This window comes from Pongo abelii, chromosome 15 (genome assembly GCF_028885655.2).
Source record: "Pongo abelii isolate AG06213 chromosome 15, NHGRI_mPonAbe1-v2.0_pri, whole genome shotgun sequence".
NCBI lineage: Eukaryota > Metazoa > Chordata > Mammalia > Primates > Hominidae > Pongo > Pongo abelii.
In genome coordinates this window covers 78420191-78446559 of record NC_072000.2, presented here as the reverse complement: position 1 = coordinate 78446559, position 26369 = coordinate 78420191, and the positions used below count along the sequence as shown (strand labels likewise).

At 41.0% G+C, this 26369-nt stretch overlaps 1 protein-coding gene and 1 pseudogene across 1 annotated transcript in view; both read right to left on the bottom strand.

Moving 5' to 3' along the window:
• Positions 1-2126: 2126 nt before the first annotated feature.
• LIN52 (lin-52 DREAM MuvB core complex component) overlaps positions 2127-26369 on the bottom strand; it is a gene marked incomplete at its 5' end in the record, with an annotated part of 117442 nt that continues 93199 nt past the window's right edge. The window contains 1 exon segment of the mRNA NM_001133603.1: positions 2127-3941. Within this exon segment, the coding sequence (NP_001127075.1) occupies positions 3886-3941 (56 nt within the window). The 3' untranslated portion in view covers positions 2127-3885.
• On the bottom strand, positions 7779-11197 carry LOC112128804 (small ubiquitin-related modifier 2-like; annotated as a pseudogene).

Sequence of the window (26369 nt, the reverse complement as noted above, 5' to 3'; positions counted from 1 at the left end):
TTACTGTAAAAATAGTCTCTAAAGACTTAGAACATTCCTAACACTGTCCCTACTTAGTCAATCAGCCATGCTTTTCTAGATCACAGAAATCTACTGTTCATCCAGATGTCTTTTTTGGAAATAAATGATGGGTCTATGATGAGAAGCAATTTGCTTTCCTTAAAATGAAATGCTTTCTTTTTAAGCATTTTAAAGGGCATATTCTGGTCTAGAGCAGGTAAACTATCAATGGGTGATAGCAGTAGCAGTAATGAGTACTTCCTCTTTTCTAGTTCTTGAACATGGTTGAAAAGGAACCCACACTAAGGGATTTAGTAGATGGCAGATTAATACTTGTTTTCAATCTGTCATGTGTAACCAGAAGCCTGCAAGCAAATAGGTTTTGAACCCCCAGTTCAAAGAAGACACTGAAGAACTAGATGTGTAGGAGACAGCTATACCTTGAGGAGCTTTGAATTTAGTAGGGCAATAAGATATGTACTCAGAGCCAGGTGTAGTGGCTCACATCTGTAATCCCAGCACTTTGGGAGGCCGAGGCGGGAGGATCACTTGAGGCCAGGAGTTCGAGACCAGCCTGGCCAACATGGCAAAACTCGTCTCTACTAAGAATACAAAAATTAGCCAGGCGTGGTGGCATGCGCCTGTAATCCCAGCTACTAGGGTGGCTGAGGCAGAGAATCACTTGAATCCGGGAGGCAGAGGTTGCAGTGAGCTAAAATTGCACCACTGCACTCCAGCCTGGGCAACAGAGTGAGACTCTTGTCTCAAAAAGAAAAAGTACTCAGACCACTTAAATATAAGGCAGAGTGTGGTAAGAGTCACAGGGATGATATGGGTAAATGCTATAGGAATGTAGGGGAAGGACCATTTCCAGCTGGATCATCAGGAGATTATAGGAAGCATAGGTTTGCTAGATGCAAAAGGGATCCAAGACCTTCTAGGAACTCAAAGGCAGGAGCAAAGGCACTCAAGTGAAAAACTGGGAACTGTTCAGAGTAACTGCACCAGAGACTTCATATATAGGAGAGGAAGAAAACTAAACGGAAGAGTTGCTTAGGATTACATGTAGAGAGTCTTAAAATGCCAGGTCAAGAGCTTGAGACTTTATTAGTAGACACGGGAAGGTATTAAAGGTTTCTAAATACTACTTTAGGGTGTTGGGCAGTGGTAGGATAGACTGGAAGGCAGGAGACCAAGTAGATGACTGTAAAGCCCCAAACTATCCATTAAGTATATTAAGGGGGAAAACAGTGGATTATTTATCATTATAGTTGTACTTTCTGATGAGGTCTGTGCTTTAAATATCCAACTCGGCCCTCTGAGGAAAAACTCACCCTCCTGTAAAAGGGACATATTTATTATGAAGACACAGAAACCATCACATACAAAGTACAATACTCTAACATCCTGAAATACATATACGCACATACTGTACATAAATTTATATTATCAATATAAAAATACATCATTAACATTTCTAAGGATGACAAATACAAAACCAATAAATATTGCAATTCTAAAACATCTACTTACATTAAGTGCTGGTGAATAGGATGACAGTAAAAGAAAGAGGCCAAAGCGGACCAGAAAACCAACTACCTGGCTTCCAGTTACAGACTTGAGTTGGTCTGGGGGAGGTATCCCAATCAATTTCCCCAAACACTGAAAAGTGCCTGATGTCATTAACTCTCAAAAACAGAGCAAAGGAAGAATTTGACATTATGGCACTATTTTTTGGCCACACACACACACACACACACTCTTCAACCGCATTTAGTGAGATACAGAAATATCAATCGATAATAAGTTTAAATTAAAATCAAAGCCCCTACAACCTAACCTTCTATGTAGCACCCCAGCAGAATGTTTTACTTCTCATACTCATCTTTCCTATCTTGTGTTAAGTCTTTTTTCCTTTCAATAAGTAAAACTACAGGGATGGTCAAATGAGAGAAAAATCCATCAATAATTCTAGCATGAGAACAAGGCACAAATGTCAGAAAATGTTTAATGGATCAGCTGTTAAACTGAAGAGTGCCATGCCCTAGCAAACACTCACGACTCAAAACTCGACCATAACTTTTCTTGTGTCCAAACACCATCAGACTACTGCCACAGGGATATTCTTTTTTTTTTTTTTTCTGAGACAGAGTCTCACTCTGTTGCCCAGGCTGAAGTGCAGTGGCATAATTTCGGCTCACTGCAACCTCCACCTCCCGGATTCAAGTGATTCTCGTGCCTCAGGCCCCCAAGTAGCTGGGACTATAGGCATGCACCATCACACCCAGCTAATTTTTGTATTTTTAGTAGAGACAGGGTTTCATCATGTTGGCCAGGCTGGTCTCGAACTCCTGACTTCAAGTGATCTGCCCACCTCAGCCTCCCAAAGTACTGGGATTACAGGAGTGAGCCGCCTGGCCGGGATATTCTTATTTATTTATTTATTTTGAGATGGAGTCTCGCTCTGTCGCCCAGGCTGGAGTGCAGTGGCACGATGTTGGCTCACTGCAACCTCTGCCTCCCGGGTTCAAGCGATTCTCCTGCCTCAGTCTCCCGAGTAGCTGGGACTACAGGCACGCGCCACCACGCCCAGCTAATTTTTGTATTTTTAGTTGAGACGAGGTTTCACCATGTTGGCCAGGATGGTCTCGATCTCTTGACCTATGATCTGCCTGCCTCGGCCTCCCAAAGTGCTGGAATTACAGGTGTGAGCCACCACGCCTGGCCCCAGGATATTCTTTTGTGCAAAGTTTAGGAAACTCCATGCACTTCTCAAAACATCAGATGCTGGGAACTGGCTTATACAAGAAATATGGAGAACACATATAATAGATTTTACCCATGGGCTAGATTTTCAGATTTTAACAGAGATATATAAGTGGTAAAGAACTCCAAGAAAGTTGTATTTAAGTCAGAAGATTCTCTTTCGTGTGTGTGTGTTTCTATTATATAGATGAACTATCTCATATGTGCTGTCAGAGGGGACAATCCCACCATCCCATAGCATGTTCCTTTAAGGTCAATTAGGGCTTCTAGTTTTCAACAAAATGGGAACTCCTATAAACCACCCCGTTTCTCTTGTCTTTCAGGCTATACTGACTTTCTTGCTTGAATCTGTAACAGATTAATTAGAACTCAAAAGTCCTTTCTGTCACCTTCACATTGGTCTTTAGACAACCTTGGATGGGCCTTTCACTATACAAGCTAATTCCAGGAGGGACTCAGGGATCCCTCTGCCCGAAGTCAGAACTGGAAGGTGGGGCTGGGAAATAATGAATGAAAAGCAAATGGGACTATCATAAGAGGTATAGAAGTTTTAAAAAACAGATATACATTTCGAGAAGATTCTGGTTTCTCCAGCTGGGGATTCTGGGAACTTAGTATATACTGGAGAGTTCACAGGTCAGGCTGCATGGTCTGGTCTAGAATCTACTTGGTCTCTGGTCTCCTCACATCATAAACACTTTCTAAGAGATCAAGAACAATTCAAAAGAACCCATCCAATCAACATGTCACAACTGACTGCCATGACTGAGTCAAATCAACCGTAAGATCCTGGGGCTCCTGAATCACTTCCAGAAATGAGAAAGCAGGACTTTGACCTTTAAGAATGATATGCCCTCAGCTGTTACCAACATCTGAGGCTAAGAAGGTTCAAGTCTGAAAGCTGATTGAGTAACTGCAATGATCCTTGGGTAGAGCAGATTCTTCTCTTGCTGCTGAATGTCCTCAGACGTGTAGAGTGCCAGGAGCAGGGGAGAGGGCAGTCCTGGAGGTACACCCTCTGGGCCTCTCCCAAGCAAGCAGTGAGGTGTGCACTGTTAGAGGTGCACCGGGAAGGGAGCTTGGTTTCGGACCCCAGGACATCCTGTCCGCAAGCAGCTGCTACTTCTTGGGCTTCTCTAGAATATTGAGGAATTTCCCCCGTGTCATCTCTCTGGCTGGAATCACAAAGCAAACAAATGATCAATGAAAACCTAAAATCTGAAAAAAGAATCATAGAAAGATTTAATTTAAAAATGCAGATTGATTTAAATTATATATCAAGTTGCTATCACAACAGATTCAATCATCACCAACTAACCTCCTAAAAGGGGGTAAAAAGAAACCACTATAGACAACTAAAACTAAAACAAAGCTGTTCTGAAGTTGGCAATTGAGATACACGCCAAATGACTGGGAAAGATTCTATCATCCACCTTTAAACAAATCACCAGGGGATTCCCCCAAAACCTATCTCTGTCTCAAGAATCTAACCTAATACTCATGTTCACTATCTCAGGGGGTTTGCTCTTGGAGCCTAAAATCCAACCAAGATTAGTCTTCTCTGAGTTGCTGGTCTCTGGACATTTATAATCTCAAATCAAAATTAGAGATCATTTACCCTATCTCTCAGCAGTGGTAGTCCCTGGATACTGTAATATAACAGGGTTTATATTCCCTCAGTGCAGTTCATCTGTGGATGGTGTCATAAAGTAGGGTTTATAGAGCTTTGGTCTTCTCTCCCTTGGCATTGTCAGTCCTTAGATATTTAATATAGCCAGCCAAGGTTTATGTGTCTTTCCCCGGCTTTCAGCACCATCAATCTTTGAATGCTGTAGTTACAAGTGGGTTTATACAGCTACTTTCCTACATATAAGGTTCCAAAATGAAAGTAAAACATTTCTCAATTACAAGGGCCACTCCAGAGGTCCCCCATTTTAGATCTCAGAAAGCATACGTAGTGTAACATCCCCTTCCTCATCCTCATCCTGCAAGGCCATGTTTTCAGATTTCTTAAATGGATTTAACAGTGTAGAAAGTTTCTGATCGCTGATGGCTGGCTCTGGAAGCCAGGCCTTCTGGAACCATGCAGTAGGCACAGGGTAGGCTGTGTGGCCTCCCAAGAACACATCTCCATCCTGGCCAAAGAAGTGAGGTGGCTAGGGAGGCACCCTCAGGACTGAGAAAGACCTTCACCCTGGCCTCCTTGTTGCCTTTCCCAAGTCCAGAGCAAAGGGAGCTGGATGAATGGCCTCCAGCTCCCCTCTGCCCCAACTTAAGTTTCTTGTTTTCTTGTACAATGAAGAAATAAAACAACACAACCTCTGGGACCACAGGGAGACTTTTGTAACTTCAGTCGATATATTCTCCATCTTTCACTAGTTCCCATGCTCCAACAAAGGGAAAGGAAATTCCATTAACTAGGCATAGAAGCCCAGTGTTGGGTCTTGCCTCATGTGTTCACAAGTCCAACCCAGACCAAATCAAACAGACCATTCCTTTCTTCATGGATTTACAGCAAATCCTGTACAAGCAAAGTTCCTATAAGACTTGCATGCAATTACTTGCTTATATAGTCGTCTTCCTCCATTAAAATGTAAAAACTGAAGGCAGAGACTGTTTAGCGCTTTGGTCTTCTCTCCTTTGGCAAAAGATCCAAACAATCAGATCCAAACTCCAGAGCACGTGCTCTCCTGTTCACTTGTCATCAGAGATGTTAACATTTCTGATTAATTCATATAGCCCTTATTTTATTCCTCATTTCTTTATCCTTGCTCTGCTGCAGTGCGAAGATTCTTACCGACCTGCTACAGACTCAGCAGACCTAGTGTCTGCTGAGTAAGTGTTGACTGGATAAATTATAATACACCAAAGAACTAGAACCAAGTAGAAATGCAAAAAATGTTAGTTTCCTTCCTTTCCATCAACAAATATGACTAGTTAGTGGCCCTCAGTGCTCCATTCTCTACATGATGGGTGTCTTTTTAAATGTGCCTTGCTTATCTGGCAAGAAAATCATTTCCCTTAATGCAAATAATGCCAAGTTCATGGAGAGACTGGGGTCAAGGACTAACTACTCTAGAGAAAATCCAATCAAGTACTGTCTTGCCCATAGGAGGTAGCATGGGCTTCTTGCAGAGAACACAGGATTTGAACTCAGTTCCAGCTCTACCACTTAGCAGCAGGGTGACACCTTGGGCTGGGCAGATCTCGGAGCCTCAGTCTCTTCATTTGTAATGGAGAGCATGTTAATACCCTACTTTTCTCTTGGATATTAGCAATGAACATGCTTGGTATAGTGCTAATCATTAACACAACATTTTCCAGAGGGGGGTAAGTTCTCTTGCACTTAGTATTTTCTGAGTGAGTGAATGAATGAATGAATGAATGAATGAATGAATGAACAAACTGCACAAAGGGAGGCTAGCAAACAAAAAACTCCGTTCCTTGGAATCTTTTCCCTCAGCTTGAAGGAAAAGAAATTTACTTATACTTTTGGGCAGATTGGGTCTCACTTATTTCTACTAGATGGGTTATCTGCCTGCTCTCAAGTTTAAACATGTAACAAATGATCCTGCAACATGGCTAGAAGCAGGAGCCTGGAAACCAGACATGGGCAATACAAAACTCTTCTGGAGAGAACAGAGCCTTGTTCCAAAAATCCTGGGCCTGGAGCACTGCACTGCTCTAACTAATGATTTCTGCCTGCTGACCTTCAGACTCACCAACTCCTTACTGTTTTTCCCCAAATGGGAAAATGACCAATATTTTAAGACTTAGAATTTTAAAAGATCCACACAATTTAAGGGATCAAAAGGGTTTAAAAGGAAAAATAAATAGATATTCTGAAGTCTCTCAGTGGCAAGCTCTCCTTGAATTTAACCAATCCTTTTTAACAACCCTTTTTCCACTCAATCATTCCTCCTCTTCAACCTAATCCGAGTACACAGAGCTGCATGAAACCCTGTAAAAGTAGAAGTAATTCAGAAGACATCATCTCCTACATGGGAGGAGAGAAACTTTTCCTACTCGCCAGTCCCATATAGGAGATATACGAATGTATGACACAGCAGCTCCCTACAAGAGGGCTGTGCCCTATAAATCAGATGCTAAGCACCAACCCCTTTTTGTGCACAGAGAAATTGCTGTGGGTCAGGGGCTGCTCCAGAGCATGTGCCCTCCTGTTCACTTGTCATCAGAGATGTTAACATTTCTGATTAATTCATATAGTCCTTATTTTATTCCTCATTTCTTTAACCTTGCTTTGCTGCAGGGCGAAGATTCTTACCGACCTGCTACAGTAATCACTGCCTACTAACTGCACCCCCCCAAACCTAGTGAAATTGTTTAGTGATGCCAACCGCGCTTTTAATTTGCAAGACATCAGACACAGAGGTAATTTATACTAACATCTGTTCATTTTTGACTTCTGAAACAAACTTGCACATGCTGCTACAAAATCCCATTAGGAGTAGGGAGACAGCCTTCTGCTACTATTCTGTATTCCTCGTCTACACGCGCACACACACACACACACATACACACACACCCCCACACACACCTCTTCTAGTAGGGTCTTATAAATAAGTGTATTTTACTCTTAGCTTTTTAAGCTCCCATCAGGAATTTCAAATCTCTCTGGGGAAAAATCTTTAGAGATGACTACTGTCTGCTTACAGAGAAGAGAAAGCCACTGCCTAGTTCTGTCCCTTCTTCTTCACAATGGTTGTAGCTTGGTATAATTCTAGAATGAATGGCCAGCGTAAGACTACATGTTCTTCAGCTTGGCACTCCCAGTTCCTCCATTTTCTCCTTGTTCTTTGTTCCCCATAATGTATTATATTATATAGAAAACAATTCTAGCCACAACAAGATTGGGAGAGAGAGTGTTATATAGAGTCAGTGAAATCTGTCAACTATTTTCTTTTTTTTTTTGAAACAGAGTCTTGTTCTTGTTGCCCAGGTTGGAGTGCAATGGTGCAATCTCAGCTCACTGCAACCTCTGCCTCCCCGGTTCAAGCAATTCTCCTGCCACAGCCTCTCAAGTAGCTGGGATTACAAGCATGCACCACCACGCTTGTCTAATTTTTTGTATTTTTGGTAGAGACAGGGTTTCACCATGTTGGCCAGGATGGTCTCAGACTCCTGACCTCAGGTGATCTGCCTGCCTTGGCCTCCCAAAGTGCTGGGATTATAGTCATGAGCCATCTCTCCCAGCCTGTCAACTATTTTTTTGATTCTGGATTTATTCTCTAAGATTACAAGGTTTCACAGGAAGGCAATACCGCTTCCATTCTAATAAGTATGCCAAGAGGGGCCCACTGGTCATCAGCCACTGGTGTATGCTGTGCAGGAGAGAAGCATGACCCCTACGTCAAGTCATGATTTACAGGCCCTATTATGTCGTACATAGATCACAAATTGAAAAAGCCACAATTGAAACTGTCACCATAGGGTTAACACGTGAAATGCTGCAGAAAGTGTGGAGAGGGGACTGGCTACTATACACTGAGAGACAGCAAATGGATAGACTACAATCAACTTCCAGGTTTCCACTGTTTCTGTTATCCCCCACTACTTTCATAGTTTCTCCAGGGCTATCCAGTTCATGGCAGCTGTAAATACCTGGGTATACTTGGAGAGGTCAGGGCTGAAAGGAGGACTCCACTGTGCCTGCTCTGAAAGAGGTGTCTGGTTTAATATAATCTCTTCTTTAGACTCTCCAATTCCTCCATCCTACATTTAGCCTTGCTTCTGGCTCACTTTCCACGATGACTATCCCCAAACTGCCTTCTCTGCAGTAAATTTTTCTGGTGGCTGGTTGAAAAAGATTCAGTGGTACAGATTGATTTCTCACTGGTGAGGGGATGAGGGATTACCAGAGGCACCCTGGTTAACGAGATTGGGTGCAGAATCTCTCTTGAGACCAGCCCTCTCTGCCAGGGCTCTGCACCTTTCACCAGTGACATATGGGTTTTATTACAGAAAGATTGTCCAGATTATAACTTTGAGGCAATTGCCTGATAAAATTCTGCTCAGCTTTTATGTAGAGAACAATGTAAAGTTTAAGTAACTTTTTAATGAAGTGGAAGAAACTCATAGTTCAGTTTTCCAATTCCAGTGCAAACTACTTTAAATATTTCTATGCCTCAATATAATTAAAAATGTTTGTGAAGTGGGGATAAATTACTTTCCACTGGTTTTCTCACATTCAGAAGAGGAATAACAGGTTGCTTTTAGGAGATTCTAATATGAGTGGCCAGGAAACAAAAGAGACAACATAATATTGTGAAAAGAGCAGGACTTCAGCTCTTACACTGACCCTGGGCCACATAGGCAAATTACCAAGTTATTTTTCTGAGCTCCTTTCCTCATCCATTCAAGGTAGGATTAATACAAAGTCACATAGGTATTCAATAAATGCTAGCTACTGTACAACTATTTGTTTCATTTCAAACAGGAAGTTTATTTAAGCAATAGGATGCCTGGTGGGAAAACTATCTAAAATTCATTTCTTTTAGAGTAACTCATCCCCACTTAAAGACATATTGCCCTACATGTAACAGCTATGTACGAGTTTAAAAACTGGTTGGTTTTAGAATGACAAGTGAAAAACAACAAAATTCTCCAATTTAACAAGTTATGGAAGGATTTTTTTTTTTTAATATAAGAGACAAGGTCTCGCTCTGTCACCCAGGCTGGAGTGCAGTGGTGCAGTCATAGCTCACTGCAGCCTCAACCTCCTGGACTCAAGTGATCCTCCTGCCTCAGCCTCCTAAGTAGTTGTGACTATAGGCGTGCAACATCTGGCTAATTTTTTTTTTTTTTTTTTGTAGAGACAGGATCTTTTTTTGTAGAGACAGGATATTGAACTACTAGCTTCAAGTATGGAAGGATTTTTTGTTATTGATTTTTATTAAATGATGAGGCAAAATAACAATGTAGTATAGAGATAAGAGCTGAATGAGCATGCCACTAAAGGAGAAAGGGGGCATTGCCACAGAATCAGTATTTATCCCCATCTCACCTCCATCTGATGTTGATCAAAACATACCATTGGCCATTTAGTTTAAAAAATAAAAAGGCAATATGCTTGTGCACAAATGCCAGTCATTTTATGCACAATAAAGGAATGAGAAAGGGGTACACGAAAGGACAAAAAAAATCTACACTGTTGTAGTCAGGATGGAATTCAATGGAGTTGTAGTTTTCTGAGAATGTATTCCTGGTCTGTGGGAATGGAGTTCTTCTGCAGTAAAGAGCAGGTTCCCTTTGTAGTAGACACCTCCTGTCTGCTGCTGGAACATATCAATTGTATCCTCATTACCAACTGTGCAGGTGCGTCTGTCTCATTAATCGGCTGCCCATCAAATTGGAATCTGATCTGCCTCATTGATAAACTGTTGTTCACAATGAGCTTTCATTAGTCTACCAAGTGGGGTATGCTTCTTAATCTTAGACTGCACCACTGAACTATCCTACCCCTCCACCTTCAAATTAATATGACCACTGTTGGCTGGGCATGGTGGCTCATGCCTGTAATCCCAGCACTTTGGGAGGCCAAGGCAGGCGGATTACCTGAGGGGTCAGGAGTTCGAGACCAGCCTGGCCAACATGGTGAAACCTCATCTCTACTAAAAATACAAAAATTAGCTGGGCGTGATGGCGTGCGCCTATAGTCCCAGCTACTCAGGAGGCTGAGGCAGAAGAATCGCTTGAACCCAGGAGGCAGAGGTTGCAGTGAGCCGAGATCATGCGACTGCAACCTAGCCTGGTCAACAGAGTGAGACTCTGTCTCAAAAAACAAAAAACAAAAACAACAACAAAAAAAACAACTACTATTCTCAGTCTTGCTTCCTTCCTTGGCCTTCTTGTCAGTCATGGTGAGCCCTGGAGTCTCCTTAGCTGCTGCTTTACAGGAGGTACCAGATCTACACCAAGTAAGCACACACATAGCACCAGGAGTGGCAAAAGAAGACCTATTTATTTCTAAAAAGATCTTCCAATGCAAGACAAATGGTAACACGAATGACTTGCATCTGTGTGAATGAACGCATACTGTAACGTATTAAGCCTGGCTGGAGTAATGTCGGGTACTAGGTGGAGGCAGCTACTTTCTTTAACTATACCAGTAGATACTTCTAGCCAAAAGGAACCATAAAATTCCAGTTTAGTGGCTGGGCACGGTGGCTCACGCCTGCAATCCCAGCACTTTGGAAGGCCGAGGTGGGCAGATCACGAGGTCAGGAGATCATGACCATCCGGCTAACACGGTGAAACCCCATCTCTACTAAAAATACAAAAAAATTAGCCAGGTGTGGTGGTGGGCGCCTGTAGTCCCAGCTACTCGGGAGGCTGAAGCAGGAGAATGGTGTGAACCCGGGAGGTGGAGCTTGCAGTGAGTCGAGATTGCGCCACTGCACTCCAGCCTGGACGACAGAGCAAGACTCCATCTTTAAAAAAAAAAAAAAAAAAAAAAAAATCCCAGTTTAGTTTAAATCAATGTGCTAAAGGCTGTTTATTTAATTGGCCTCATAAAAGATGTTTTTATAGAAATAATGCCATTTGTTATAGTTATAGTTTTGACTCTTCTTTAAAAATTACTTTTTTGGTCCCTGAAATCTTGAATGTATTCTATCTTGAATGTATTCTAACAGCTATGACAAAACGGACCTACTGATCGGTTATCAGTGTGTGCCATGCAGAAAAGAAGCATGGAGGGGGTTGTAAAGAGTGAAGGCAGTCACATGGAGCACACACTATGTACTAGACATTAGGAAGATTCAAATAAAGTCAAAGACACGCTTTCCCACAGAAAGAGACTATTCTCAAAGGCCATGCTGCCTTTGAGATGGAGCTAGCTGTTGTTAACAGGTATTCTGGTGGATTGGCAGAGAACAAAAAGAGAGCAATGTGATTTATAATGCTGATTTCTGTCTCGCAGGAATGTGCAACGTTTCCCTGCGGCTCTGGTGCAGAGCTGGTGTACAGCAGAGCAGTTCCAGGGCAGTCTGCCAGACTGAGACTCTTCACCACACTCCAGCTCAGTGTCAGATCTCCACAGGAAAAGTATCACTAAGTGATCAATAAGTCAAGGACTAAGCACTTTTTAATGCCTCTGATATGAGAGCAGCTGGTGCTGGAGTCACTGTCAAGAGTGGAAGGAGCTGTGAAGAGCACACAGTGTCACTGGATGAGGAGGGGTCTTTTGGAGCTTCATCTCATTAGGACACTTGGTGGCCCTCAGCAGGTGGTGTAACTGTAATAAGGTCCACTGATTGTTCTCCATCAGCTCTTGTGGAGAAGTACACACTAGCAACAACAGTCTTTGGTGTAAATCTTACTTCTCTCTAAAATATATAAAAGTAGCATTTGAAGGTCAGCAGCCTTGAGGCTTTTGCCTAAAGTTGTTTAGGTGGCCAGGCATGGTGGCTCACATCTATAATCCCAGCACTTTGGGAGGTCGGGGCAGCCAGATCACTTGAGGTCAGGAGTTTGAGACCAGCCTGGGCAGCATGGTGGAACCCCATCTCTAGTAAAAATACAAAAATTAGCCAGGCATGGTGGCACATGCTTGTAATCCCAGCTACTTGGGAGGCTGAAGGGGGAGGACTGCTTGAATCTGGGAGACAGAGGTTGCAGTGAGCTGAGATCGCACCACTGTACTCAAGCCTGGGTGACAGGGTAAGACTCTGTCACCAAAAAAAAAAAAAAAAAAAAAAAGTTATTTAGGCATAATAAAACATTTCAAAAAGGAGACTAAAATACTATATACTTGAGAAAAGAACAGTCTGGATCAAACTATCACAGACTATCAAAATTTTTGTCCTCAGTATTCTCAAAAAAATCTTTTTGGGAGACACTTTCTAGATTATTTTTCTATTGGGTATCTTGGCTCTTTATCAGGACTCTTCCAAAAGGGTGCAGTGGCTAAGAACAATGTTCCCTCCAGTGACTTCTGAGAAAGAAAATTTTATTATTTATTTTACTTTTTAACTTTAATTTTTTGTAGATATGGGGTCTTGCTATGTTGAACTGGTCTTGAACTCTTGGCCTCAAGCAATCCTCTTGCCTCAGTCTCCCAAGGTGCTGGGATTACAGGCATGAGCCACCATGCCCGGCCTGAGAAAGATAATTTTATATCAAACTTATTTTTTTCAATTCATAGTAACGCCCATTTGCAGACAGTGTTTTATCCAAGAAGTAATATGAAAAAGAAAAGCCAGGACTCAATGTGCAGGTAAACAAATTTGGACAGTTCCAATATGGAAAATAATTTTAATGGCTTTTCATAACAGAAAAAAAGGACAGAAATATCGAGCCAACAGATTTATTTTCAGAATATAAAACATCAAGCAGGAACATAAAATATGGGAAGTGTCAGCCATGATGCCTGATGATTGAAGGCAGAAGTAGAAGAATCTTAATTGTCAGGCATTTGAAAAATGTTGCATTCAAGTGAAAGACTGTTTCTCCATCAACTCTCCTTGCCCTGCCCTCTTTTAAGAGCAAAACAAGACTAGATTTCAAATACATATTCTTATCATCCTTCTTCCTACTAGAAACAAACCAAAACAACAGCAAAAAACCCCCAAAGATCTGTGTTCGAGAAATGAGAGCTAACAACTTCTTAGCTGTACTTTGTTTCCTTTTCAGAGGACCTGACAGGTCTATTTCATAGTTTTACTTGGTTTCCTTTTCAAGGGTACAACTCAATTGAATGAAAGGCAATGAGATCAGAGCAATGAATTAATACTCTGGGGGCTAGAACTTTTATTAAATACTCATAAATTTGTGCAGAACATTCATGCTTCAGGGCCTTTACATAGCAATACATCCTGGTGAAACACTTCTTATGACCAAAGGCTAGTAGCTTCACAGACTTAATATCCTCATCCATAAAGTAAGGACAGCAATAATAATCCATCATGTAAGGTTAAGATAGAAGAACAACAACTAGTCAAAGTGACTTGATCAGAACACAAAATATTTTGCCCCAAGTTAGACAGAGTAGCTCATTCATAGGCTAGGTTCCACTCTCAGGAAAATCAGACCAGGATCACAGTATAGATAATTTCAAATGACCTGCATATTCAGACAACTTTCCTGCCCTGTCTGTCTGACTTCAAGGGGCTGGCAGCTGGCAACAGCTAACGTCTAGGGATGATGAAGGCCTAGTCTTCTTGACCCCCAGGGCAGGGAAAGGGTTACATCTTCACACTGAGAAGCCAATAAAAACCTCTCTTGATTATAATTTAGATAAGAACCACTGGATTGAATAATAATGTCTGAAACTCCCCTGGCTGTTTCACCTTGAGACGTCCATCACTGGGTTAAACATGATGCTAATTGCATTTGGATTGATTAATTTCTCTCACTCCTGTCTATTCGAATAATGCTTAACAAAATAATCATAGCACCCAGAGCCAAATCTTTTCCGTCAAAGGAATGAAGCCATCAGAACAGGCAGAGATGAAAGAAATGAAGATGACCCGTAATTACTGCTACGGTGATATCATTACCATATTATACAAAATGAGCGTGGGGGGAAAGGGGGGTGGAGGGGGGAAAGGGGGGTGGAGGGAGGAGGGGCTGATTATTTATTTTTTTAATGGAACCCTACAACCTAAGAATACAGATTTGACATCAAGTGGAACACACAGAAATATAGAACTTTTTAAAAAAATACAAATCTTCCTCATGAAACTGTAAAATCCAACAAACACTGAGGCCCAAGATACATCAAGTGTCTTTGGCTGTGAGCAGGTATTATTCACGCCACTGTTTTTTCACCGCAATAACACTTTGTGTATGACTTGCATCGAGATTTAAGATGCTGTCTTCATACCACAAGCATTCCCATGGTTATTGGAGAATTTTTCTTTAAGCCAGGGAATAATATCATTTTATTTTAATATTGTTAGAGGTGGCCTTGTTTGTAAAATTACAGTCTGGGTTTTAACTGCAGCTAGCTCTAGTTTAAGGCACATACAAAAAATCTCTATGAATTTTTGTGTATGGTTCATTGGACAACATTATGGATTTAATTTAAAATACTTGTGAGGACAAATATAATATTTCCCTATAAAATATTTTGTTGTTTAATAGAAACTTTTAATACTTATGACAGAAAACCTATGATCGTAAGGGATTTAAATCTACCTTAGGTGTAAATCCATCACGTATTAGTGATCTCAGATGAATTACATAGGCTCTCCGTGCCTCAGTTCCTTCCTCTGTTCAGTGGGGATTGGTATCTACCTTGCTGAATTATTGTGAGCCTTAAAGATAATACAGTTAAGTGCTCAATAAGTGCTGGCACAAGAAAAAAAGTCCCCCTAAGATTAACTTTATGGCTATTTACAGAACCCTGTACAATGTTTTTGCTATTACATTTACGAAAGTTAATTCAACCGACACTTGTAAAGTAACTTGCACACAGATGTTAACAAATATTTGTGAAATAAATAAATAGGACACTTAAAAGGCACATAATTTGAAAAGGCTAGAAATACCTGTAAGATATTTTTGTGGTGGTATTTTAAAAGTAGAACCATCATTAAATAAAAAACAATAAAAATGGATACTGAAGTTGTTTTATTTAGCTTGGACAAAAAGGCATATTCCTCTATTTTCTTATACAACAAATATCCCCAAAATAAAACAAGCATATATATTTTGAATGTGTAATAATCCAGTGATAAACAAGAGCAGTACTTTAAAAGAAAAAAAATATGTATTTCTGTCAGGTTAAAATGAGAATCAAAACCATTTACTCTGCTAACTCATTATTTTTTGCTTTCTTTTTGGTTAAGAGAGGCAATGCAATACACTGAAAAAGGTTTTTATCTTATCTGGCTTTGGAATTAGACATATTCAAACCCCAGCCCCCATTTCCAAACTTTAAGGCCACAAACAAGTAATTTACTTTTCTGAACATTGTTTTTTTCTGTAAAATGGGAATTATAAAACAGACTTTGCAGACTCTTATGAGATTAAATAAGATAATGTATGAAATTCTTTCTTCTTTTTTACTTTTTTTTCTTTTTTGAGATGGAGTCTCACCCCGTCACCCAGGCTGGAGTACAGTGGTGCAATCTTGGCTCACTGCAACCTCTACCTCCCATTCAAGTGATTCTTGTGTCTCAGACTCCTAAGTAGCTCAGACTAAAGGCATGCGCCATTACGCCCGGCTAATATTTGTATTTTCAGGAGAGATGGGGTTTCACCATGTTGGCCAGGCTGGTCTTGAACTCCTGGCCTCAAGTGATCCAACAGCCTTGGCCTCCCAAAGTACAGGGATTACAGGCATGAACCACCATGCCTGGCCAAAAATCTCCTGACCTTGTGATCCGCCTACCTCGGCCTCCCTAAGTCCTAGATTACAGGCGTGAGCCACCGCACCCGGCCTTCAGGTGCTTTCTCGAATATCAACCTATTTACTTCCTTTATAGCACTTAACAAAATCTGAAATTAACTTTTTGTTCCCCTGAGACAGGGTCTTGCTCTGTTGCCCAGCCTGGAGAGTAGTGGCACAATCTTGGCTCACTGCAGCCTTGAACTCCTGGGCTCAAGTGATCCGCCTGCCTCAGCCTCCCAAAGTGCTGGGATTAAAGGTGTGAGCAACCATGCCTGGCCTTGAAATTAACTTTGTTTATTTACTTTCATGCTCCGTGAAGTTCTGCAGAACCTCTTGCTGTATCCCCAGCAATTAGAACAATACCAAGCATATGGTAGGTGATCAACAATCTATTGAAATAATATATTCATATATGAGGAAAAAGGAACTCTATTTCCTTTTCAGTTTTTTTTTTCTTTTTTTTTGAGACAGAGTCTCGCTCTGTCACCCAGGCTGGAGTGCAGTGGCACCATCTTGGCTCACTGCAACCTCCGCCTCCTGGGTTCAAGCGATTCTCCCACCTCAGCTTTCCCAAGTAGCTGGGATTAGAGGTGTGAGCCACCATGCCTGGCTAATTTTTTGTGTTTTTTCGTAGAGACGGGGTTTCATCATGTTGGCCAGGATGGTGTCGAACTCCTGATCTCAAGTGATCCAGCCACCTCTGCTTCCCAAAGTGCTGTGATTACAAGCATGAGCCACTGTGCCCGGCCTCAGTTCTTAATTAAACACCGAGCATCAAATATTTTTGTTTAAGTAAAATTACATATGCATTTTACCCTTTAACCCAGAAATTCCACTTTAGAGTTACTCACATGCCTATTCAGTTCAGTACTATTTGTAATAACTGAAGATGAGAAACAACTCAAATGTCCATCAATAGGGAGGGGGATGATCGTGTCACTACACTCCAGCCTGAGCAATAGAGTGAGACCCTGTCTCAAAAATAAATAAATAAATGAAATAGAAAGAAACCTCAAGCTGCATCCGGGGGTCTTGTTGTTACATGTAGTTAGTTATTTTGAAGTAACTTTTATTGTAGGTTAAATAAAATAATTCTGTTAGTTATTAGGAACTAAGATTTTCAGCATTAAAAGAGAAAACACTGGCCAGGCGCGGTGGCTCACGCCTGTAATCTCAGCACTTTCGGAGGCTGAGGCAGGCAGATCACGAGGTCAGGAGATCGAGACCATCCTGGCTAACACGGTGAAACCCCGTCTCTACTAAAAATACAAAAAATTAGCTGGATGTGGTGGAGGCGCCTGTAGTCCCAGCTACCCGGGAGGCTGAGGCAGGAGAATGGCGTGAACCCAGGAAGTGGAGCTTGCAGTGAGCCAAGATTAAGCCACTGCACTCCAGCCTGGGCGACAGAGCAAGACTCCGTCTCAAAAAAAAAAATAAAATAAAAAATAAAAAAAAAAAAGAAATCATTATAAAATCAAATATATTACATAAAAACCCCCAACCCCCAAGTATTTTTTAAATTTGAACTGGCTGCATTATTGGTAAGAATACAATTCCTTTTTATCTTTTCACTAAAACCATATTTACCTACCCTGTTCATAGAACAGGCCTAGAGACAATGACAGTCTCTTAACAATGAGTACTAGTGCCTAGATTTCTACTAAAAGAAACCAGGGTTCCTTGGAGAAATGGATAAGATTCCAAGTCTGGAGAAGTAAGTGAACCAGGGATATCCTGACATGCCTGAAAGCAAGAAGGTTATCAAGATTACTAGGGTCTTCCATGTTTCAGTCTAACAAAAAATAAGAAAAAAATTTTAAAAAAGCAGCAAAAATAAATAAAAAAGAAAAAAATTTACTAGGGTCATGTCAAAAGACAGGAGCCAACTTGAATGGGCACCCACTAAAGATGGGACCATTTTGAAGAAAAAAAGAATAATGATTGTAATAGATCTAAATACAACAAATACAAACATCTATGATATTTAAAAAAAAAGTCCTCAGTCACTTCGACTCATTCTGAAAATTGACAGATGAAAAGAAGAAAAATTTAACATTTTTTCTGCCATTCCTCTTTGAACTGTATTTCAGGGAAGCCAAACAGTTGCCGATTTAATAGAATAAATGTTATTATCATTACTGTTATTATTTTGAAAATAATATGACTGATACCACCCAAAGCCACTGATCTTCACTCAAACCGGAACGGACAGATGTCACGTCAGTCTTGATGTGAAGGAACAGGAAGCACACAGTACCATTATGAAGCACTCTTGCCAAAAAGACTGAATCCAAACCCAATCCATTATCTAGCTCTATCAGCTTACAGGAAATTTGGTGGGAAAGAAGAACATGTTAAATGATATCACTAGGATAAAATTATCCAAACTTAAAATGTGGGGGCTGGGTGTGGTGGCTGAGGCCTGTAATCCCACCAACTTGGGAAGCTGAGATGGGTGGATCGCTTGAGCCCAGTCCAGGCAACATGGAGAAATCCCATCTCCACAAAAAATACAAAAATTAGCCAGGCGTGGTGGCATGTGACTGTAGTCCCAGCTACTTGGGAGGCTGAGGTGGGAGGATCACTTGAGCCCAGGATGTCAAGGCTACCGTGAGCGAAGATCACACCTATGCACTCCAGCCTGGGTGACAGAGTGAGAAAATGTGGGGAATCCTATCAGACAAACAACCCATCTTCTTCATTAATTAATGGGGAAAAAAACCCAGAGGAACTAGGGGGTGCAGTTATAGAGAAATTAAATAAGACTTAAGATTCATGTCAACTAAATGCAATGTACAGACCTTGTTTGGATCCTGATTCAAACAAACCTATTGTAAAAAAACAATTTTGAGCCGAACTGGACATGGACTATTAGATGTTATTAAATAATTATTATTTTATTCTGTTTGATATGTTAATAATGGTAGTGTTTCAAAAAAGGGGGGATCTTCTGGTTAGAGATATGTACGAAAGTATTTATGAATGAAATGGTATGACATCTAGGATTTGCCTTAAAATATTATAGTAAACAACATAAACAACAAAAAGTGTGATAAAGGGGGTACAGATAAAACAAGAATAGCAGAAAGTTGATCATTTTTGAAGTTGGGGATGGGTACACAGGGTTCATTGTAACATTCTCTGTACTTTAGTTAGCTTAAAAATTTTCCATAATAAAAAGAAAACCTCACCAAATGCTTCCCTGGAAATATAGCTTTTTCCTCATTATCACTACATATCATTATATCATTCATAAGTTACAAGCAACATGAATGAGTACTCAGGGAAGAGTAGGGCAGGGAGCAGAGACGGGGATGATTAATTGGCCTGGAAATAGATGGACAGAAAAAGCTTTAGAAGGGGGTAACTTTTCGGCTGGGCGCGGTGGCTCATGCCTGTAATCCCAGCACTTTGGGAGGCCGAGGCGGGCAGATCACGAGGTCAGGAGATTGAGACCATCCTGGCTAACATGGTGAATCCCCGTCTCTACTAAAAATACAAAAAAAATTAGCCGGGCGTGGTGGCGGGCACCTGTAGTGCCAGCTACTCGAGAGGCTGAGGCAGGAGAATAGCGTGAAGCTTGCAGTGAGCTGAGATCGCGCCACTGCACTCCAGCCTGGGCAACAGAGTGAGACTCCATCTAAAAAAAAAAAAAAAAAAAGAGAGAGAGAGAGAAGGGTAACTTTTCATGTCACGAATGTTTATTTCCACCGTTAAATTCTTTGGATGAGGAACAAATTACATACAACCAAGAATCAAACACAGATTACATATTTTTTAAAATCTACCAAATCAAACTCAGGTTAAGCCTAATAATAAGGAGCTACTACCTTCCAACCTTTCTCTCTCTTAAATATTTAAGAAATCAAACTGATGAATCTAAGAACACATTTTTCACTTTGCCCATAAAACAGCTATGAGGGAAACTCCCCGGCTCAACATGTTGCTTCTACAAAATTTGCTGGCAAGTGGAGAGAAAGAGTCCTTGGTTACTTACTGAATCTTCTCAAAAGAAGCTTTTGAGATAGGTAGCAAGACTAACTTTAAGGTCCAGGCCAGTTTGATAGCTAACAAGTCACAAAAAGGAATAGCTTAAGTTAAAATTCCACTAGTCTAACTAAATTTCTACTATTAATACTTTGCCCTCACACTATTAACAACTGTGTATATAAATGATGTCCTCACTAATCCAATTTTACTGTGATCATTCTTTTACTTCATAGATGCTGATTTGGACAAATCATTACTTGCTGATAATTTAACTGATAATTACTTGCTGATACATTACTTGCTGATAATTTAACTGATAATTTGATTTTTAATTTTAATTGTTTGCATTGTGGTTTCAATAAATATGGCTCATTTTCTCAACCTGACTGAACAATAAATTCATCAATGTGAAAATACTTTTAAAGATAATTTCCCTAATGGACTTGGAAAAAATGCACAAAAGGTCAGGTGCAGTAGCTCACACCTGTAATCCCAGAACTTTGGGAGGCCTAGGTGGGCAGACCGCTAGAGCTCAGGAGTTTCAGAACAGCCTGGGCAACACAGCAAAACCCCCTGTCCACAAAAAATACAAAAAATTAGCTGGGCATGGTGGCATGCACCTGTGGTCCCAGCAACTCAGAAGGCTGGGGTGGGAGGACTGCTTGAGCCTGGGAGGCAGAAGTTGCAGTGAGCCGAGATTGCGCCACGGCACTCCAACCTGGGTGACAGAGTGAGACCCTGTCTCAAAAAAATAAACAAATAAATAAAAAGCACAATATACAGTAGCCATCTAGTCAGCCTTAATTTTAAAAAACTTTTTCCTCTAAAATCATGTAGCAGTACAAAGGGTACAACAATTTCTGTCTTCATTTGCTTATGAATTTGTTTTAAAACCACATCACAATCAGGTAAGAACTTGATATGTCTACTTAGGAAGTCATATGGTAGTGGTTATTTTCCCTGTGATTAGAAATAACCGCTAGTAAACTTTCTGTTTTTTCAGAATATTTGATATTGATGTTTCTGAATAATCTTATTTACAAAATTCATGAACTACTAGTTTAAAATAATTAGAACACAAAAGAATCCTCAGCCAGAAAATTATATTGAGTATAATACTCTGTATCACTGAAACTCTACAGCTTAACCTGCTTATGGTTAACATATAGTAAATGTGTATTAAATGAAAGAATACTATTTCAATGATAATACAGACCATAATTTAGGATCTTAAAATAAATTATACATAATGTGGCAAAACACAATAGACAGAGGAAAATCTGGTTAATTAGATTCTGTATAAGCATAAGCATGTACTAGAATCCTTTTTTTTTTTTTTTTTTTGACAGGGTCTCGCTATTGCCCAGGCTGGAGGACACTGGTGTGTGATCATGGCTCACTGCAGCCTCAACCTCCTAGGCTCAAACAGTCTTCCCACCTTAGCCCCCTGAGTAGCTGGCCACCATGCCTGGATTGGCTTTTTTTCTTTTTAAAAATTTTTTTGTAGATGAGGTCTCGCTATGTTGCCAGAGCTGGTCTTGAACTCTTGACCTTAAGTGATCCTCTCACTTTGTCCTCCCAAAGTGCTGGGATTACAGGTGTGAGCCACTGCAAGTGGCCTTCTATTCTTTCCTTTTCTTTTTTTTTTTTTTGAGACAGAGTCTTGCTCCATCACCCAGGCTAGAGTGCAGTGGCATGATCACAGCTCACTGTAGCTTCCACTTCCTGGCTCAAGTGATCCTCCCACCTCTCAGTCTCTCCAGTAGCTGGGATTACAAGTGCGCACCACCATGCTCAGGTAGTTTTTCTATTTTTTGTAGAGACAGGGTCTCACTACGTTGCTCAGGCTGGTCTTGAACTCCTAGGCTCAAGTGATTCTCCCGACTCAGCCTCCCAAAGTATTGATATTACAGGCATGAGCCACTGTGCCCAGCCAGGCCTATAATTCTTATTAAATTTAAAATGTATTTTTTTCACTTCATTAATTTTAATTGCATTCAAACCAATGCCAAAGTGAAAGTGAAAAGAAGCATTTTTATATGCTAGACCACTGGCCTCAAAATCAGAAGGTTAGAGTTCTAAACTAGTTTAATCAGTTAGTAGACATTTTACTGTGTGCCCATTATGTGCTCTTACAACTGCAAATAATGAGACACCAAAAGAGATCTACCATTCTTCCTTAAAAAATTCCTCCTCCCTAGGCCGGGCGCGGTGGCTCACGCCTGTAATCCCAGCACTTTGGGAGGCCGAGGCGAGCGGATCACGAGGTCAGGAGATCAAGACCACGGTGAAACCCCGTCTCTATTGAAAATACAAAAAAAAAATTAGCCGGGCGTGGTGGCAGGCGCCTGTAGTCCCAGCTACTCGGGAGGCTGAGGCAGGAGAATGGCGTGAACCCGGGAGGCGGAGCTTGCAGTGAGCCGAGATTACGCCACTGCACTCCAGCCTGGGTGACAGATCGAGACTCCGTCTCAAAAAAAAAAAAAAAAAAAAAAAAATTCCTCCTCCCTCCTTTGAGCACTTAAGTTTGCTCACCAAGAGTTTGTCCTCGGTGCAGACACTATGCACGTAGAGAGCTTTGCAAATATGGAGTACTTTCCCCCACGAGACCTTCAAGAGAGGGCCAGGTGCGGATATCAGGAACAGAACCTATTTCAGTAAACTGAATGTCTTTCACGTAGGTTAGTTAGAATTTATAATGTTAGTGGTTCTCAGAGTGTGGTACTTGGACCAACTACATAAGCATCACTTCAGAACTTGTTAGGCTCCATACCAAATCTACTGAATCAGAAACTCAAGAGCTTGAGCACAGGATCCATGGTTTAACCAGCCCTACAGGTGATTCTAACTCATGCTAAAGTCTGAGAACCATTAGCCTATATTATCCAGGCTTTCATTTTGTTTCCAGTTCCCTGCAGCTCTAATTCATTACTAACAGAGGAAGCAGGCTTTTATTTTATCAAAATTATAATCATAAAGCATACTTCTCACAATTAAACCACAAGGTGGGTGTCTTTTAGAAAATATGACCAACAGAAGGAAAAATGAGAACATTTAGCCAAAGAATTAGATTTTTCTTTTCTTTTCTTTTCTTTTTTTTTTGAGATGGAGTCTCACTCTGTCACCCAGGCTGGAGTGCAGTGGCCTGATCTTGGTTCACTGCAACCTCCACCTCCTGGGTTCAAGTGATTCTGCCGCAGCCTCCCAAGTAGCTGGGACTACAGGCACGTGCCATCACGCACAGCTAATTTTGTATTTTTAGTAGAGATGGGGTTTCACCATGTTGGTGAGGCTGGTCTCAAACTCCTGACCTCAAATGATCCGCCTGCCTAGGCCTTCCAAAGTGTTGGGATTACAGGCATGAGTCACCATGCCTGGCCCAAAGAATTAGAATTTTTACCAAAACTATAGCCCTCTATTGCTATCTATTGTATTCAGTGTTAAGGCTACAATACAGTCCTTAACCTTGAGAATCTTGGCAGAAGACAGCCTGGGCAATAAATTATTATCAAATAACGTAATGAATCCTATACGAGTATAGAACACATTTATGAGGATAGAATGGAGATAATTAATTCTGCAGAAGACTTGCTTTGGATGGACAGGAAAAGCTTTAGAAAGGGAGTGATGTGCTTGAATGAGCCTTTATAAATATATTACTGTATTATTATTATTTTTTGAGACAGGGTCTCATTCTATTGCCCAGGCTGGAGTGTAGTGGCGTGATCATAGCTCCTCAAAATCCTGGGCTCAAGTGGTCCTCTCACCTCAGCCTCCTGAGTAGCTGGGCCTACAGGTGCATGACATCATGCTCAGCTAATTTTTCAGTGTTTTTTTTTTTGTAGAGACGGGGTCTTGCTATGTTGGACAGGCTGGTCCTGAACTCCTGGCCTCAAGTGGTCCTCCCACCATGGCCTCCCAAAGTGTTAGGATTATAGGCGTGAGGCACTATGTCCAGCCTCTGTATTTTTTTTGAAGGTAGAAGAACTACAAAAGCTAGGCTGAGTGTGGTGGCTCACACCTGTAATCCTAGCACTTTGGGAGGTTGAGGCGGGTGGATCATTTGAGGCCAGGAATTTGAGACCAGCCTGGCCAATGTGGCGAAACCCCGTCTCTACTAAAAAATACAAAAATTAGCTAGGTGTGGTGGCACACACCTGTAATCCTAGCTACTCGGGAGGCTAAGGCACGAGAATCACTTGAACCCAGGAGGCAGAGTTTGCTGTGAGCCAAAATCGCACCACTGCACTCCAGCCTGGGTGACAGAGCAAGAATCTGTCTCAAAAAAAAAATTATTTTAATAAAGACTACTTATTAATTAAGTCCCCACTAATCTAGCTTTGATTTGATTAAGGGATCCTATTTCTAATAAATCCCAAAATCCAGAATTGAGTCAACAGCCAAAAGACAATATGAATAACACACTTAAAGATTCCTACCATTAATCACATTCTTTGAACCATTATTGCTCAAGTTCAGCTTCAGCTGCTGGGTACATTCACTTCATCTGTACAATCAATGATGTGTCTTTGAGGTTAATGTGAATATAAAAATTAATTTCTATATGCCAGAATCTATTCAGCATTTTAAGTGTATAGATTCTTTCTCGCAAAGTTACACTCTAAGCAAAAACGAAACAAAAATCTATGACTGAGATTTAAAAACAACAGGCTAGGTGCAGTGGCTCACACCTGTAATCCCCGTGCTTTGGGAGGCTGAGGCAGGTGAATCACTTGAGGTCAGGAGTTCGAGACCAGCCTGGCCAACATGATGAAACCCTGTCTCTACCAAAAATACAAAAAATTAGCCAGGCCTGGTGGCGGGTGCCTGTAATCCCAGCTACTCAGGAGGCTGAGGCAGGAGAATTACTTGAGCGCACGCGGCGGAGGTTGGAATGAGCAGAGATCACGCCATTGCACTCCAGCCTGGGCAACAGAGCGAGACTTCGTCTCAATAAATAAATAAATAAACCAACAAACAAAATAAAAACAACATAACAGAGGTATGACCAATTGTTGTCATTCAGCTTTTCATGCCCCAAGATAGCCAACCAACTATAAATGAATTCACAATATGTCATTCTTTTCCATCCTAGCTCAAGATATAAAATATCAAACTTTAGAGTCCCTTGAAATGAAATCCAATATTCAGACTGATAAAAACAAAAGGGGCTGCGCTTTTGCTTACTAAGTCACAGTTTCTAAATAACTCAAAAAGACAAAGGAGAGACTAATGAATGGTTGAGTGACCTATCAGTTTAGTAAAATGTATTTGGACCATTGCATGATATGTTATTCTCACATTAAGTTAAAACTTTATCTAGGGTGTTCTGATGCATATCTTATGGCATAATATACAAACATCCCCTTACATCAAAAGCTGAAAATGATGACACAAAACTTGTACATGAATGTTCATAGCAGCATTATTTATAATAGTCAAAAAGTACAAACAGGCCGGGCACGGTAGCTCACACCTGTAATCCCAGCACCTTGGGAGGCCGAGGCAGGCAGATCACCTGAGGTCAGGAGTTCGAGACCAGCCTGACCAACATGGAGAAACTCCATACCTACTAAAGATACAAAATTAGCCTGGTGTGGTGGCACATGCCTGTAATCCCAGCTACTTGGGAGGCTGATGCAGGAGAATCGCTTGAACCCAGGAGGTGGAGGTTGCAGTGAGCCGAGATCGCACCATTGCACTCCAGCCTGGGCAACAAGAGGGAAATTCAGTCTCAAAAAAAAAAAAAGTGGAAACAACCCAAATGTCCCACTGATGAATGAATAAACAAAACATAGTTTATCCATGTAATGGAGTATTATTTGGCAACAAAATGAAATAAAACCCAGAGATAGAAAGTAGGTTAGTGGTTACTTTGGTCTAGCAGGGCAGGTGGGGGGAGTGAGGAGGAATAAGGAATGACTCAAATGGATATGGAGTTTCTTTTGGGATGATAGAAATATTAAAACATTAGACTGTGCTGATAGCTGAAGTATTCTGTAAATATAATCATGTGCTGCATAAAATTTCAGCCAACAATGAACCACATACATGATGGTGGTCCCATAAGATTATAATGGAACTTAAAAATTCCTGTCTCCTAGGGATGTTGTAGCTGTTGTAACATCGTCATAGTGCAACGCATTACTCATGTGTTTGTGGTAATGCTGGTGTAAACAAACCTACTGCGCTGACAGTCATATAAAAGTTCAGCACACACAATTATGTATAGTACATAATACTTGATAATGATAGA